The following is a 12,631-nucleotide window of genomic DNA, read 5'->3' as shown; positions in this document are numbered from 1 at the left end:
AAAGAAGTCCTCAGAAGTCTGCTCCTTCCTGGTAGGGCTTGGAGTCATACATGGATTCTTTTCATGGTATTGTATGTCTGTGTTTTAAAGAAAATAATTAGCATTATTTTAACATTTCATGTAATTTTCTTAGAGTGAACCAAATGAGTTTTGTTGAGAAAAGGATGGGGGCCGTGGGTACCCACGTCAGTTGTGCAATGTGTGTTTTTCTACGTCCCTGTTTCCCTGAGCTAATAAAGTGATAGAATCGTGGTGACAGTGCTTTGCATCAGCCTCCAGTGAATGGAAAGGTTACCATGAGAACTTAATCTAGTCCTTCTGACATTGTACTTCCTATGGCGCAAAGAGTGACCAATTATATTCTACGTATAGAAATATCTGGTCTTTGTTTTTATTCTTTTGTAAAATATTTCATGTGCTGATTTTCCAAAACATTTAGGGAGAGAAATTGACTTGTAATACTTGAAAGTTCATGGAACAGAGCACTGCATTGAAACAGGGTTTGTGCAGAAAAATCACACTTTCCCTTTTTTGGCCAGCAGTTCTACTTTGGGGACGTTGATTCCGTAGAGCGCTGCGTGATAGAGACCAAGATTTATAGTTGGTGATTTCCTGAATAACAACTCAGATAGCAAATGCCTCAACGAAACAACTTTCATATGTTCTGCAAGGCACAAAGTAACGCAGTAAAACGGATCATTTGTCTCAGGATTTTTATGAGTTTCTTTTTTTGTCTCTTGCAAGACAAAATGACATTAATTATTTTCCCTTTCGGCTTTGACCTAAAATTGGAAAAATATCACCTTTCTCCCAGCGTCCTCTCACTTCCCCCTTCTTCTCCCTGCCTCACGTGGATCAGACCTTCTACATTTACGCATAGAGATACTTATGGAAACCACCTCAACTCCAAAAAAAGGTTGAAGAGAGATTGCTTGAATGATAAAAAGAAAATTCCTCTTCCTTTCCTTTAGTTTCTCTGTGCCTGCTAAGTGGGCCACGTTTTCCCTGCAGAGAGGAGGAAGAATAGCAATACTAGTAGGAATTTGTCGCTCCACCCTGGCATAGAAGGAAGATAAAGTTCTCCAACAACCTTGAGATGCTCATAAGAGCTTCAACTTTGGCTCGGGGATGAGACATTCACATCTTGGTGCTGTGGTTCAGGAGGAGTAATCAATAGAAGTCATAGGGAAGAAGCAATAAATGCAAGGACAGCAGGAAGTGACACAGGCCAATTGTGGTCTTCATTTCCATGTGTCATTAAGTCAAATTTGAAGATAGGCTTTTGGTGACATATGAGGTCTTTCCAGCTTGGCTGTATGTACACATATTTTCTGTGTACATAAATCTTAGAGGTATGGATCATTGAAATAGAATTGAGAGTCTGGAAGTAACTTTTCACGTTTACGGATAACTGATTTTCACAAGGGTGCTAAGGCAATTTAATAGAGGAAAATGTCGTCTTTTCAGCAAATCGTGCTCAGACAACTGGGTATCCACATGCCAAGGAATGAATTTGAATCCTTACCTCTCATCGTATACAAAAAATAACTCAAAATGGATCAAAGGCCTAAATATAAGAATTAAAACTATAAAACTCTTAGAAGAAAACATAGGTGAAAATTTGTGATCTTCAGTTAGACAATGGCTTCTTAGACATGACACCAAAAGTCCAAGCAACAAGAGAATCGATAAATGGGACTTGGTCAAAATTAAAAACCTTTTATGCTTCAAAAGATACCATCAAGAAAGTGAAAAGACAATATACAGAATGGAGAAATATTTTCAAATCATACATCTGGTAAGGGATTTGTATACCATATATATAAAGAACTCTTATAACTCAATTATAAAAGGACAACCCAACCAAAACTTGGGCAGTGGATTTGATATTACTCTGAAGAAGATATACAGATGGGTGGTAAGCACATAAAAAGATGCTGAATATCATTAATCATCAGAGAAATGAAAATCAAAACCAAAACTTGGGCAATGGATTTGATATTACTCTCAAGAAGATATACAGATGGGTGGTAAGCACGTAAAAAGATGCTGAATATCATTAATCATCAGAGAAATGAAAATCAAAACCATAATGAGATGCCTCCTTGCATCTACTAGGATGGCTATAATCAAAAAGACAGCTAAGTGTTGGCAAGGAGGTGGGGAGATTCAAATCCTCACACACTACTGGTAGGAATGTAAAATGTTGCAGTTGCTTCGGAAGACAGTCTGAAAGTTCCTAAAAAGATTAAACAGAGTTACTTATGATCAAGTAATCCCATTCCTAGGTATATATCCAAGAGAAATGAGAACATATGTCCATGCAAAAACTTGTACAATGATGTTTATAGCAGCGTTATTCATAATAACCAAAAAGTGGAAATAACACAGATGTCCATAAACTGAAAAATGGATAAATGAAATGTGATATATCCATACAGTGGAGTATTATTCAGTAATAAAAAGGAGTATAGTACTAAGACATTCTATACCATGGATGAACCTTGAAAACGTTGTGCTAAGTGAAACAAGCCAATCACAAAGGCCACATGTTGTATGAGTCCATTTATATGAAATGTCCAGAATGAACAGATCTATAGACAGAAGTCAGATTAGTGGGTTTGGGTTTGGGAGTAAATGGGGAGTGACTGTTAATGAGTGTAGGGTTTCTTTTTGAAATTATGAAATGTTCTAAAGTTGGTATGGTGGTGGTCTCACAACCCTGACAATGTGCTGAAAATCATTGCATTGTACATCTTAAATGGGTGAGTGTATGGTGTGTGGATTATCTCAATAAAGCTATTAAAACAAAATCATATTACATAATTACAGTGTCATTGAATTCCATTATCATTTTAGACTCATGGACTAAAAACTCAGCTCAGAGTTTCAAGTGACTTGTTCCAGTACACCTAGCTCTTGGTCGTAGAGCCAGACTTCCTGAACATCAGGCCAGTTGTCTCTACATTGTGATTGTTATAGGAAGTTTGACCCCAACAGATCATAAAAATCACACTTAGGATTTTTATTGGTTTGGCTGGGTAATGCTAGCTTACCAGGTAACAAGTAAGCCACGGAGGTTAGGTCAGCAGTAGAAGTTTAATTCTTTCTCATGTAAGGTGGTGCAAGGCGAGGATGAGGTGGTACTGGGGGTTCTTTACCACGCGGTCAGGGACCCAGGCTGATGGAGGTTTTTCCACCTTCTCTTTCAAGATTGCCATGGGCTCTAGTATCCAGCTAGCAGACAGGGAGGCAGGAGTGGAGGCTCGTCCATGGGAGGCCTTCCTGAGGCAGGCTCAGGGGTGGTGCACATCATTTCCCCTCACATCTGGTGATCGTGACCCAGCCACTTGGCCCAACACAGATACTGTGGGCCTGGGAAATGCAGACCTTGGCCAGCAGCCTCTCCTAGCTGTCTCCAGCCCCTGGGAAGAACCATTTGGTGTCTGTGCTCCAAGTTCTCTTGCCTTACACTTCTGGAAAATACATCAGAAGGATGTTCAGCCCACATGATGACTGGATGCTGGTTTAGAAATTTGCATATCGTGATTCCTGCTTCGTTGTGAGGTATTTTAATACCTTTAGAGCAATGTTGATCCAGCTGGTTATTCTGTCAACAGAGTTTACCACCTGTCCCAGAAGAGTAGTCTTGCTGTCAGTCAATGTGTATTGATCATATATTAACTACTAATGTTTCCAAGTAATATATTTGAAAACCCTTTGAGATCCTGTCTAGGCTTGCAGGGAGTTCTTGAGGAGGTGAGTCCATTTGCATAGACTCTAGGCTTCCCATACCCAACGCCTGCTTGCAACAGCACCCACGAGACGCAGCCCAGGCCACTATCATTTACTGCTGTGAGGTAGGTGACTGAGAAAGAGGTGACAGAGGGAGTTAGAATAAATGTAGCCCTGGGATATCGGCAGTGAATAGGCTATCCTTGGACCTTACACTGGAAGAGCGACAGCATGTGCTTCTCCAAACCATGGGACTCTTACTGCTACTCTGAAAGTAGTCTGGAGTGTCTTGTGATCACTTTTATTTTACACTGGGCTGTGGGACCGCACTGAAGGATTCAATCTTGTTTGGTGAGTTGTGAGAAGTTAAAAGTTGGAATTAAAGGGGCAGAGGGCCCTGGCAGCTTCTTGAGGGCTTTCAGTTACTAGCTGTGTGGCCTTGGGCTTTTCTGAGCCTCAGATTATCATCTGCAAATGGTGATCCTCATAGCACCTCTTCTTAAGGGGTGGTCTTGAGGATTAAATGATAATCTTCATAAAGTATTAAATCCAGGTTTGAATAGCACTAGGTTTAAATAGTACTAGCACAAAATAGTTTCATACGTACTAGTTATCGTTGATGATAATAGCATCTTCTTTTGACTTTCAAGGTAGTGAAAAGGAGATATCTCCATTGATGCTTACTGTTGCAAAATGATGCTACATTTACAAGTCTTTGGCAATGTCCTAAAAGATTTTTTGGTGCAACTGTGATGCTTGGAAAATTTTTTTCTTAACAGTCAGAATCTTTTCTTTAATGACAATGTTTTGAGTACCCACCATGTGCAAACACATTGCCAGGCACAGGGGGATTATAAAGAGAAAGAAGAGATGGCCTTTGCCTTCGAGTAGCTCGTAATGTCATAAGCGTTAACAGTGGCTACGTTTTAGATAGGCTGTAGCCAGCCTCAGTTTTTGGTATGATTAGTTTTTTAAAGCAACTTCACATATGTTCTAATACAGACAAAAATAGTTGTGGTTATCCAAGTCTAAATTATCATACTTCAGAGTTGTTTTCATTTTAGCTTCCTTCCTCTTGGTCCCAACTATCAACTTATCTCCCCTACTTCTACTAAAAATTGTCAGTTTACCTGTCCCCCACCCTTCACACATATCCCCCAGTTATGGGATTACTATAAAGAAATTATATATTGTTGTGTGGAAAACAATTTCTTAAATTTTTTCAAGGTAATTATTTCAAAGCAGATTGTTTTAACGAGAAATAGCATGATGCTGTAATTTACAGTTTATTTAGATTAGAAACTCAGTCTAGTGCAGTGGCTTTTAACTTGGCCAGATTTTTATTAAAAAGGCAACATTATTAGTGATTTCTTAAATTTTTAAAAAATTTATCAAGTCTATAGTACTCTTAGCTCTGTTTACTTAAAGGAAGGCTCAGGTGTTAATGATCCTCTGAGGGGTCTGGCTATCTAGGTTGGTGCTCACGCTAATAGTTTATGATTTATTTGTGGATCAGTGGCAGGGAGGTGGGGTCTCTGTCACTGGGAGCCTGCACACCTGCCTTTTGGATCTTGGTAATAGTTCCTTAAGAATGGGTAGGAGTAGCATTATCCTCCTAACCCTGGCAGGTTCTCGGCACCTCAATGTGAAATGTGAACTGGCCTGGCTCCCCTCCCGCTGTGTGTCCTTGAGCCAGTAATGACCTTGGTGCTCTCTTTTGTATAATACTGGCACAGTGTCCTAAGATTTAATCTGATCTTTTTCTGAAATATTTTTTCAGAACCCAATAAATGCTATACCTTCCCGAAAAGTTACAATGTTGTAATAAGTTCCTGGTAGTGGAGAAAGGAATGTGTACTATTTAAAGAAGACTATGTCTGCTTTCCAAATTTTGATGTCCCTTTTCCAAGCCTTCCTACCTTTCGTGGTAGTTGTTCCTGGGCCGAGGCAGTGGCAGATTTTACAGCACCTTGGACTATGCTCTCCCCAAAGCATAACCCCTACAAGAATCTTTTCTGCTAAGAGCCCATAAACTTAGAGTCATTCTTTTCTGTAGTGTCAGCAGGACTAATTCCACCCAAACAGAATGCTTTGGCCTTTTTCCTCTTTGGCACAAAAGGGAATTGGCCGAGTCTCAGATAAAGGTGAGGTTGACGAGCGCTGGCGTGGTCCTGAGTTCAGCGCCTCTGGGCTTGTGCCCCCTTGTTCATCTCGTGCTCTGAATCCTCATCCCACCCAGGAAGTCCTGTCTTCCCATCTATGATACTCGAAGATGTTTCGGGTCCTGCTCCCTTTGTTAACGTCTCCATCACTCATAGTGAGATGCTGCAGCTCTTCATTTACAGAAAGTTACCCAACTGGAGTCACTTTAAGGTTTTTTTGATCCCTTTAGGTGGATGGAAGTCTGCTTAGTTGAAGAATTGCCACCAACCACTGAGCTGGAAGAAGGACTCCGGAACGGAGTTTACCTTGCCAAGTTAGCCAAGTTCTTTGCCCCAAAAATGGTATCGGAGAAGAAGATCTATGATGTGGAACAAACACGTTATAAGGTAACTGACGTCTAATTGGTTTTGGCTTCCAGCTAAAAGTGAAAGTTCAGTTTTTCAGTTCAGTATTTCCTTTCCCTTCTTTTAATGTTTCTACAAGGATTTTGGATGTGGGGGGTGATGCCCTTGTTCTTTGAAGACTGTTAATAATCCCTCTTGAGGCAGCAGCAGTTTTAAAAGCAAAGTGTTTCTGTTTCTGGGCTGAGGCACAGAGACCTTTGATTTGTGGGGCTTCCAAGCCCCCATCATTCCTTCATGAAGGTCATTTTTATTAGCGCCAGTAAATGTAAAGTGGGGACACTTCACCCCCACTTTATTCACCACCACGCAGTTGATTACTCCCCTCGTTCCCATCAGGGAATAAAGTGCCCTGCTGGGACTTGAACTTGTGGCCCTACAGAGTTAGGGCCAATGTGATAAAAAGGGTACTGATGCTGAATAGTCAGGAATTACTTTCCATTTGGTGTTTAAAACAAAATAAGAGTAACCTTTTTGTATGCAGCTAGTTTTAAGAATTATTTCATGGTTAATTTGGGAAGGCATATGGGGGAGAAAGCAAAACCAAAATAAACACCAATCTTGTATTAATAAAAAAAAATTTGATATTTTGGAGACACATGTCTAAGCATTTACGGATAAAATGATACGTCTAGGATTTGCTTCAAAATAATTGGGAGGAAGCTGGATAGATAATTCAGGACTGGCCGTAGTTCATAATTGTTGAGGTCAGATGATGGGTGCCTAGCAGTTCATTATACTGTCTGCTTTTTTATGTTTGAAATTTTCTGTTAAAAAGTGAAGGAGGAAAAAGTAAACGCTGACCTAAAAGACCCCTTCGTTAGATGTGTCTACAAAAGGGAATTTTAAAATGTGTGGTGTTTCCTTCTAGAATACGTGATCTCTTGTTCACTTCGGGTCAAGGTTTCTAAAGCTTCTTTGAAACTTGATTCTTTATTTTCTTAATGTATTTGGTTCTTTATATCAGTATTTTTTATCTGCAGATTTTCAAGTACTCTTAAAAGTTATTTTCTTACAACTGTAAGGACAACATTAAGTATAGTTGAAAATGGAATAATTTCCCAATTATTGCATGATTCATACTACCCTTCAGTTGTTATTGAGACAAAATTTAGTTTTAAAATATGTATATTGAATTCAGAGCAAATGTTCCAGTAATTTAGCCTAACCGTAGACAAGATGAATTGACAAATCTTTTTTGACAAGTCTGTTTTCATGGTCTAGTCTAAAAGGTAACTGAGCATAAGTTTCTGCCTTGAGTAATGTTATGAATAAAAGTGTTTACATTTGTTAAAATAAGTTTGAGTTTGAGTCATGTGTTTCACCCTAGAGTTTTCAGCTCATTATAGCCTTTTGCAAGACTTTAATGAAGCAATGACTTAGCCAAAATTAAAGTTGTTTTTTTTAATTTTGAGAAATATTTTTAAAAGTTCAGAAAAAAGTTATTTGTAGCTCCACATCACAAAATGAACTAACATTCATCCATATTTTAGAGCACAAGTTTTCTTTTTTCCATTGCTTCCATAATGGTCATTACCAAGATCTAGGCCTATTAGTACCAACGGCATGTAGATTTGACAACACAGAGTGTAGCTGGGCTGGGTTCCCGCCACACTGGAAGGGGATTGTGGGTATTTTGTTTTGCTGTTGATGGCAAAAATCAGGCCAGAAAGATCTTCAGTGGAGGTGAGCCTCAGAGCAGAGAGTGGGCTAATTCTTTCCTCTTCCTGGCACCTTGAAGAGGTGTCTCTTTCCAGTTCAGCTGTGGACCTCCTTGTGGCAATTAATCAGGTACAGTTTCCTCCTGGCATCAGAGATCCAACTATTTGAGTAAATGGCAACTTCTCTTTGGGTTGGGGACAGGAAATATTTCCAGGCTCTTGTTGCAAAATAAATTACCTGTGGAGCTTAGGCAGGTGGTGATGTTCCTGAGCATAACATGGTGCCAGAGGAAGATGTTCTGTTTTGCCATCCCCCGTCCCATGAGGAAAGGATGCTGGGAGAAGGGCGGATAGAAGGGAAGTGGCAGAAGGAGGGAGGAAGGGTGATGCCAGCTGTGACGTGGGAGAGGACCTGGGACAAATGGAAACTACCCCTCTGTTAATTCACTGGAGAAAAGAGGCTTTTCTTTTTTTCCTTCTATTAAATCTGTGAAAGTGCCTAATATCCTTGAATGGGAATTTTTAGTGATTTGCCATGTAATCATAAAATTTCCTTTTAAGCCCATTTCATCTCTTTTACAAAAATGAAAGGAGACAAATGTTAGTGAACGGGAGACTTCACTTCCTGTTGCTGTGTTCCTCAGGACTAAAGCCCGTCACATGGTCCTTCCCAAGGAGTCATAGGACTGTGACAAAGACATTGAAACACAAGGGAACGCTCGCTGACCCGGGCCAGCCCCTTGATGTGCCGTCTGGAAACCACGAGTTCAGCAAGCTGGGGCTCTCACTGCAGGGTCTGCCTAGACTGCAGCCATAAAATATGACCCGCCTGTGAGGCAGTGTGTCCCCAAGTGGAAGCTCTGTCCAGATCTCTGCAGGCCCCAGTTTGGGCACTGATGGTTTTGGTTAAGCAAGTGGTTGCTTTCATGCTGCCCTCTTTGTCTGCCAGCTTATGTACAACCCTGGCTCCTCATTAATGCAGAGTTAGAAGGATGTCCTGGGTATTAAAGTTAAACCTTCCAGTGGTGAGTACTCTTTCCCTGGCCACCTCCATCTCCCACTCTAGGTCTGAGTTATGTGTTCATGCCACATAGGCTGTGGCACCTGACACTGTCCCTGTTGGACACACCGTGGTGCAATGTATTGATTGTTTTGTCACGAAGGCAAGAACTGTGTGTCTTCTCTTCCATATCCTTGGTGAATGGTGCGGGGTCTGGCCCATGGTAGGTGCCCCAGCATAGCTGCTGGGTGAAGGAATGAATGACAGCAGTTTCTAGTAAGCCAAAGGACTCCGTTTCTTTTCTTGTCTTCAGTGCTTTTATCAATACTTACCCAGGGCGCTTTGAGTCCAACACTCTTTCTTTAAGTGTGATGCTCAAACCCCCTGCAGGACCACCTGATGGTGTGTGTAAAAATGTGGATGTTTGGGCCCCACCCCAGACTACTGAGTCAGGCAGGATCTCCTGGCCAGGGACCCAGGAAGCTGCGCTTCCAGCTGATTCTTTTCTTATATGCTACTAAGGTTGGAGAACCGCTGCTCTAATAGGCAGGTAAACATGAACAGAATAAATTTTAATAAAGTGATAGGGAAGGAAGGTAAAGTTGTACCATGATAGAAATATATATGAGGTGAACTCATTCATCCATACAGTACTCATCAGCACCACCAAGGGCCAGACACTCAAAGTGGAAGGGTGAGCAAGGCAGACTTGATTTTGTGGCTCTTACAGTTAGAGACAGATGGTGAGTAAACACACAGTGGTGGGTTGTGATAAGTGTGTGAAGGAAGACGTGAAAGCCAGTGTTGTGGACAGATAGCAGTGGGCTTCCCTGAGGAGACATTTCCTCTGAGGATAGAAGAATGAGAAGAAGGTCATCCACGTGCAGAGGGAAGGGTGGGGAGTGGGGAGAAGAGGCCCGTTTGTGAGAGACGCGAGGAAGAAAAGAGCTTGGGCAAACTGAATGGCTGAAAGGCTGCGATGAGGGACAGTGGTGAGAAGGGAGCCCAGGAGGGGAGCAGAGGCAGACCACGCACTCACACGTGGCGGCTCTGTGGTTTCATCCTCAGTACGGGGGAAACCGCTGCGATGTTAACCGGCGTCGTGGTACAGTTTGCTGCTATGTGGAGAATAAATTGGAGGGAGGGTGATGGTGGAGGCAGTGCAGTGCGGGGACATCTCAGTCCAGGGGACGTGGCCTGCGTAGACAAGAAGTGAATGGATTCAGGAGGGAAGACAAAGGGCAAGTCCTGGAAAGGAATTGGAAGGGGATGGAGGACAGTGAGGAGAAGCCAGCTGGGTGGATAGCTGGGGACAAACAGGGAGAGAGCAGTCAGTTCTCAGGGGGTGGGGGTGGTGAGGAGGTCAGGAGGACTTCCATAGTGCGGGTATGAAAGATGACCGTTCCCCAGCTGACTAGGATGGGCAAGAGAAAGAGGGCGAGGAGGAAGGAAGGGCGTTCCTTCGAGAGGACTCAGCCTGATAAGGCTCAAACACAAAAACAGTATCGTTCCAGACAGTGCGTTGACGACTGTAGACGTGTAAGAAGTGCCTGTTGAATTTTAGGCGAGCCTTAGGTAGGGAAAGCACGTGGGTGATGTTAGTAACATGAGCTGCAGAGTCGAAATGTTTCAGAGTCTGGCTTCACCCCTGACTCTGCCCCTGTGAGCTTCAGTTTGCTCACATGTACAGGGGAAATGATAATAATGTCAACCTTTGTAGAGATGTTGGGAGGAACAAGTGTGAGCATCCACGCCAGGTGCGCAGCCCAGGGCCTGACTGCGGTACGCGCACTATGAGCGTCAGAGGTGGTGGCTGTGCGCCGGCTCTGTGGGCAGCACACTGACCAGAATATTTGGACTCAAGGACTCCTGCAAGCTGGTCTTGACCCTGAGCTTAACTCGAGTGTCTTAAATACTTGGGCTCCTCAGTTTCCTCATCTATAAAATGAGCAAATTAGAATAATTATGGTTTTAAGCTACCTCATAGTTGTAAGATACTTTGACTCTAATATGTAAGCGTTACCATCCAAAGAAAACTTACATAATTCCCCATCTGTTCTATGTAAATTAGGATAATCTTGTTTGCTGGTGTTGTAATAGCTCGGCAATGGAAAATCAGCATACTCTTTCTAGTCCAGAACCTGAACGAAATTAGGTAGATGGACATTAATAACCCTTGTCTAAGTCTGACTATAGACATGCTACCCAGGCTAATATTAATATGTAGGAGTGGTAAAAAAAATAGACACACTAAAAATGGTTATAGTGGACCAAGCTTATTTTTCGCCAGTTTAGAAGACCATTGTTGTGGTAATTGAAGTAAATCTAGTAGACTGAAGATGTTCACTCACTGAAGCTTACTTCTTAAATATACAGAGATGAGTCACAGGGTTCTGAAGTCATCCCTCAGCTGTTTAAAATGGATGAAGCATTTGAAATTTGTCATTTCTTTTATTGCAGAAATATGACCAAGATAACCACCCCTTCCTTCAGCTCCTCTTACATAAAGTGCTAAACTTTTTTTCTGACCTTACAGGTGAATGTAAGTTTCCAGCCCAGTCTTATAGCCTAATAATTACGGTAGTAACATTTGCATTCTTAGATGCACTTTGCATTAAGTACCCTATGTTTACTGTCATTTAATCTCCACAACTCAGGGAAGCATACTATTTTTATTTTATTGCCGAGGAACCAAAGTTGAAAGAGATTTGTAACTTTCCTGGGGTTCCCTAGTTAATAAGACCACTAAATGGCTGGCGTGTCTTTGTTACGTGATTCAGATTATTGAAGCCCACCAGCCAAAGACCCCCAGAAATCCACCTGGGGTCAAAAAAAGTTAGGTTTATTTAACTCATGTGACAAGAAAAAAATGCAAAACTGTGGAGCCATAAGATGGAGAAAATAGGAGCTTAGTGTAGATTTGGGCTTGTACTGGGTCATTCTGACAAGGATTTAGGGAAGCAAAGACCAGTTATCTTTGGAGTGTTGTCAGGAAGTGGAATCAGTTTGCTGTCTTGGTAATTCGTATCCAGAAGGTGAGAGGATTGAATAGGGACTAGAGTGTCATCAGTCAGGAAACAAGTTGCTCTTCTTAACTAGAAGAAAGGGACATTTAGTTATATTGTGGTGCCAAGGGTCCTCTTCTCTCTCTTGACGTGATTATGAATTGTTTCCATCTTGTCCCTCCATGGTCACAGAGTGGCCGTGTTTGAGAATTGCTTGCATTCTGCAAAAGTTGCTTATGCTGAGTTGCCCTCAGATACTGCTGCCTGGCTATTAACTGGGCTCGCTCTCTCTTCTTCCTGTCCCTCCTTCCTTCCTTTCCACTCTCCTCTCCCTCCCTCTAGTTACTTCATAGTAACAAGCTGATTTCCTCCCTCTGAAGAATAATCTCACCATCATTAGGTCCAGCTATTTAACAGCTGTTTGCCTAAAGCAAATCACTTCATCCTTTCGGCCTGTTTCCTCATCTCTTAAAAATGGGAATGATTACTACATTGCAGGGTGTTTTGAAAATTAGAGATAATTTATGTGAAGTACTTGACAGACACAGTCCAATCTCAATAAATAATGACCTCTATTAAAAAGGTATAAATATTTGTCAAATGTTAGTTTGCTTACACTTTATAATTTCTAACAGCTACAAAAATACTTTTTGTTAAATAAACTAT

The 12,631-nt window shown here is 41.6% G+C and overlaps 1 protein-coding gene across 4 annotated transcripts in view; it reads left to right on the top strand.

The window, feature by feature from the left end:
- Positions 1–12,631, top strand: part of IQGAP2 (IQ motif containing GTPase activating protein 2) — a 267,942-nt gene that overhangs the window by 124,460 nt on the left and 130,851 nt on the right. For 3 of the 4 annotated variants that reach the window (XM_070571602.1, XM_070571603.1, XM_070571604.1), the window contains one exon: positions 6,128–6,284. In XM_070571602.1, coding sequence (XP_070427703.1) covers positions 6,128–6,284 — 157 coding nt within the window. Of the gene's footprint in view, positions 1–5,484; positions 5,880–6,127; positions 6,285–12,631 lie in introns of those variants that run through there. The other variant, XM_070571605.1, reaches the window with a different exon arrangement.

This window comes from Equus przewalskii, chromosome 13 (assembly GCF_037783145.1).
Source record: "Equus przewalskii isolate Varuska chromosome 13, EquPr2, whole genome shotgun sequence".
In the NCBI taxonomy this organism is placed as follows: Eukaryota; Metazoa; Chordata; class Mammalia; order Perissodactyla; family Equidae; genus Equus; species Equus przewalskii.
Note: the sequence above shows the minus strand (reverse complement) of the source record. Positions and strands in the feature narration are given on the sequence as shown.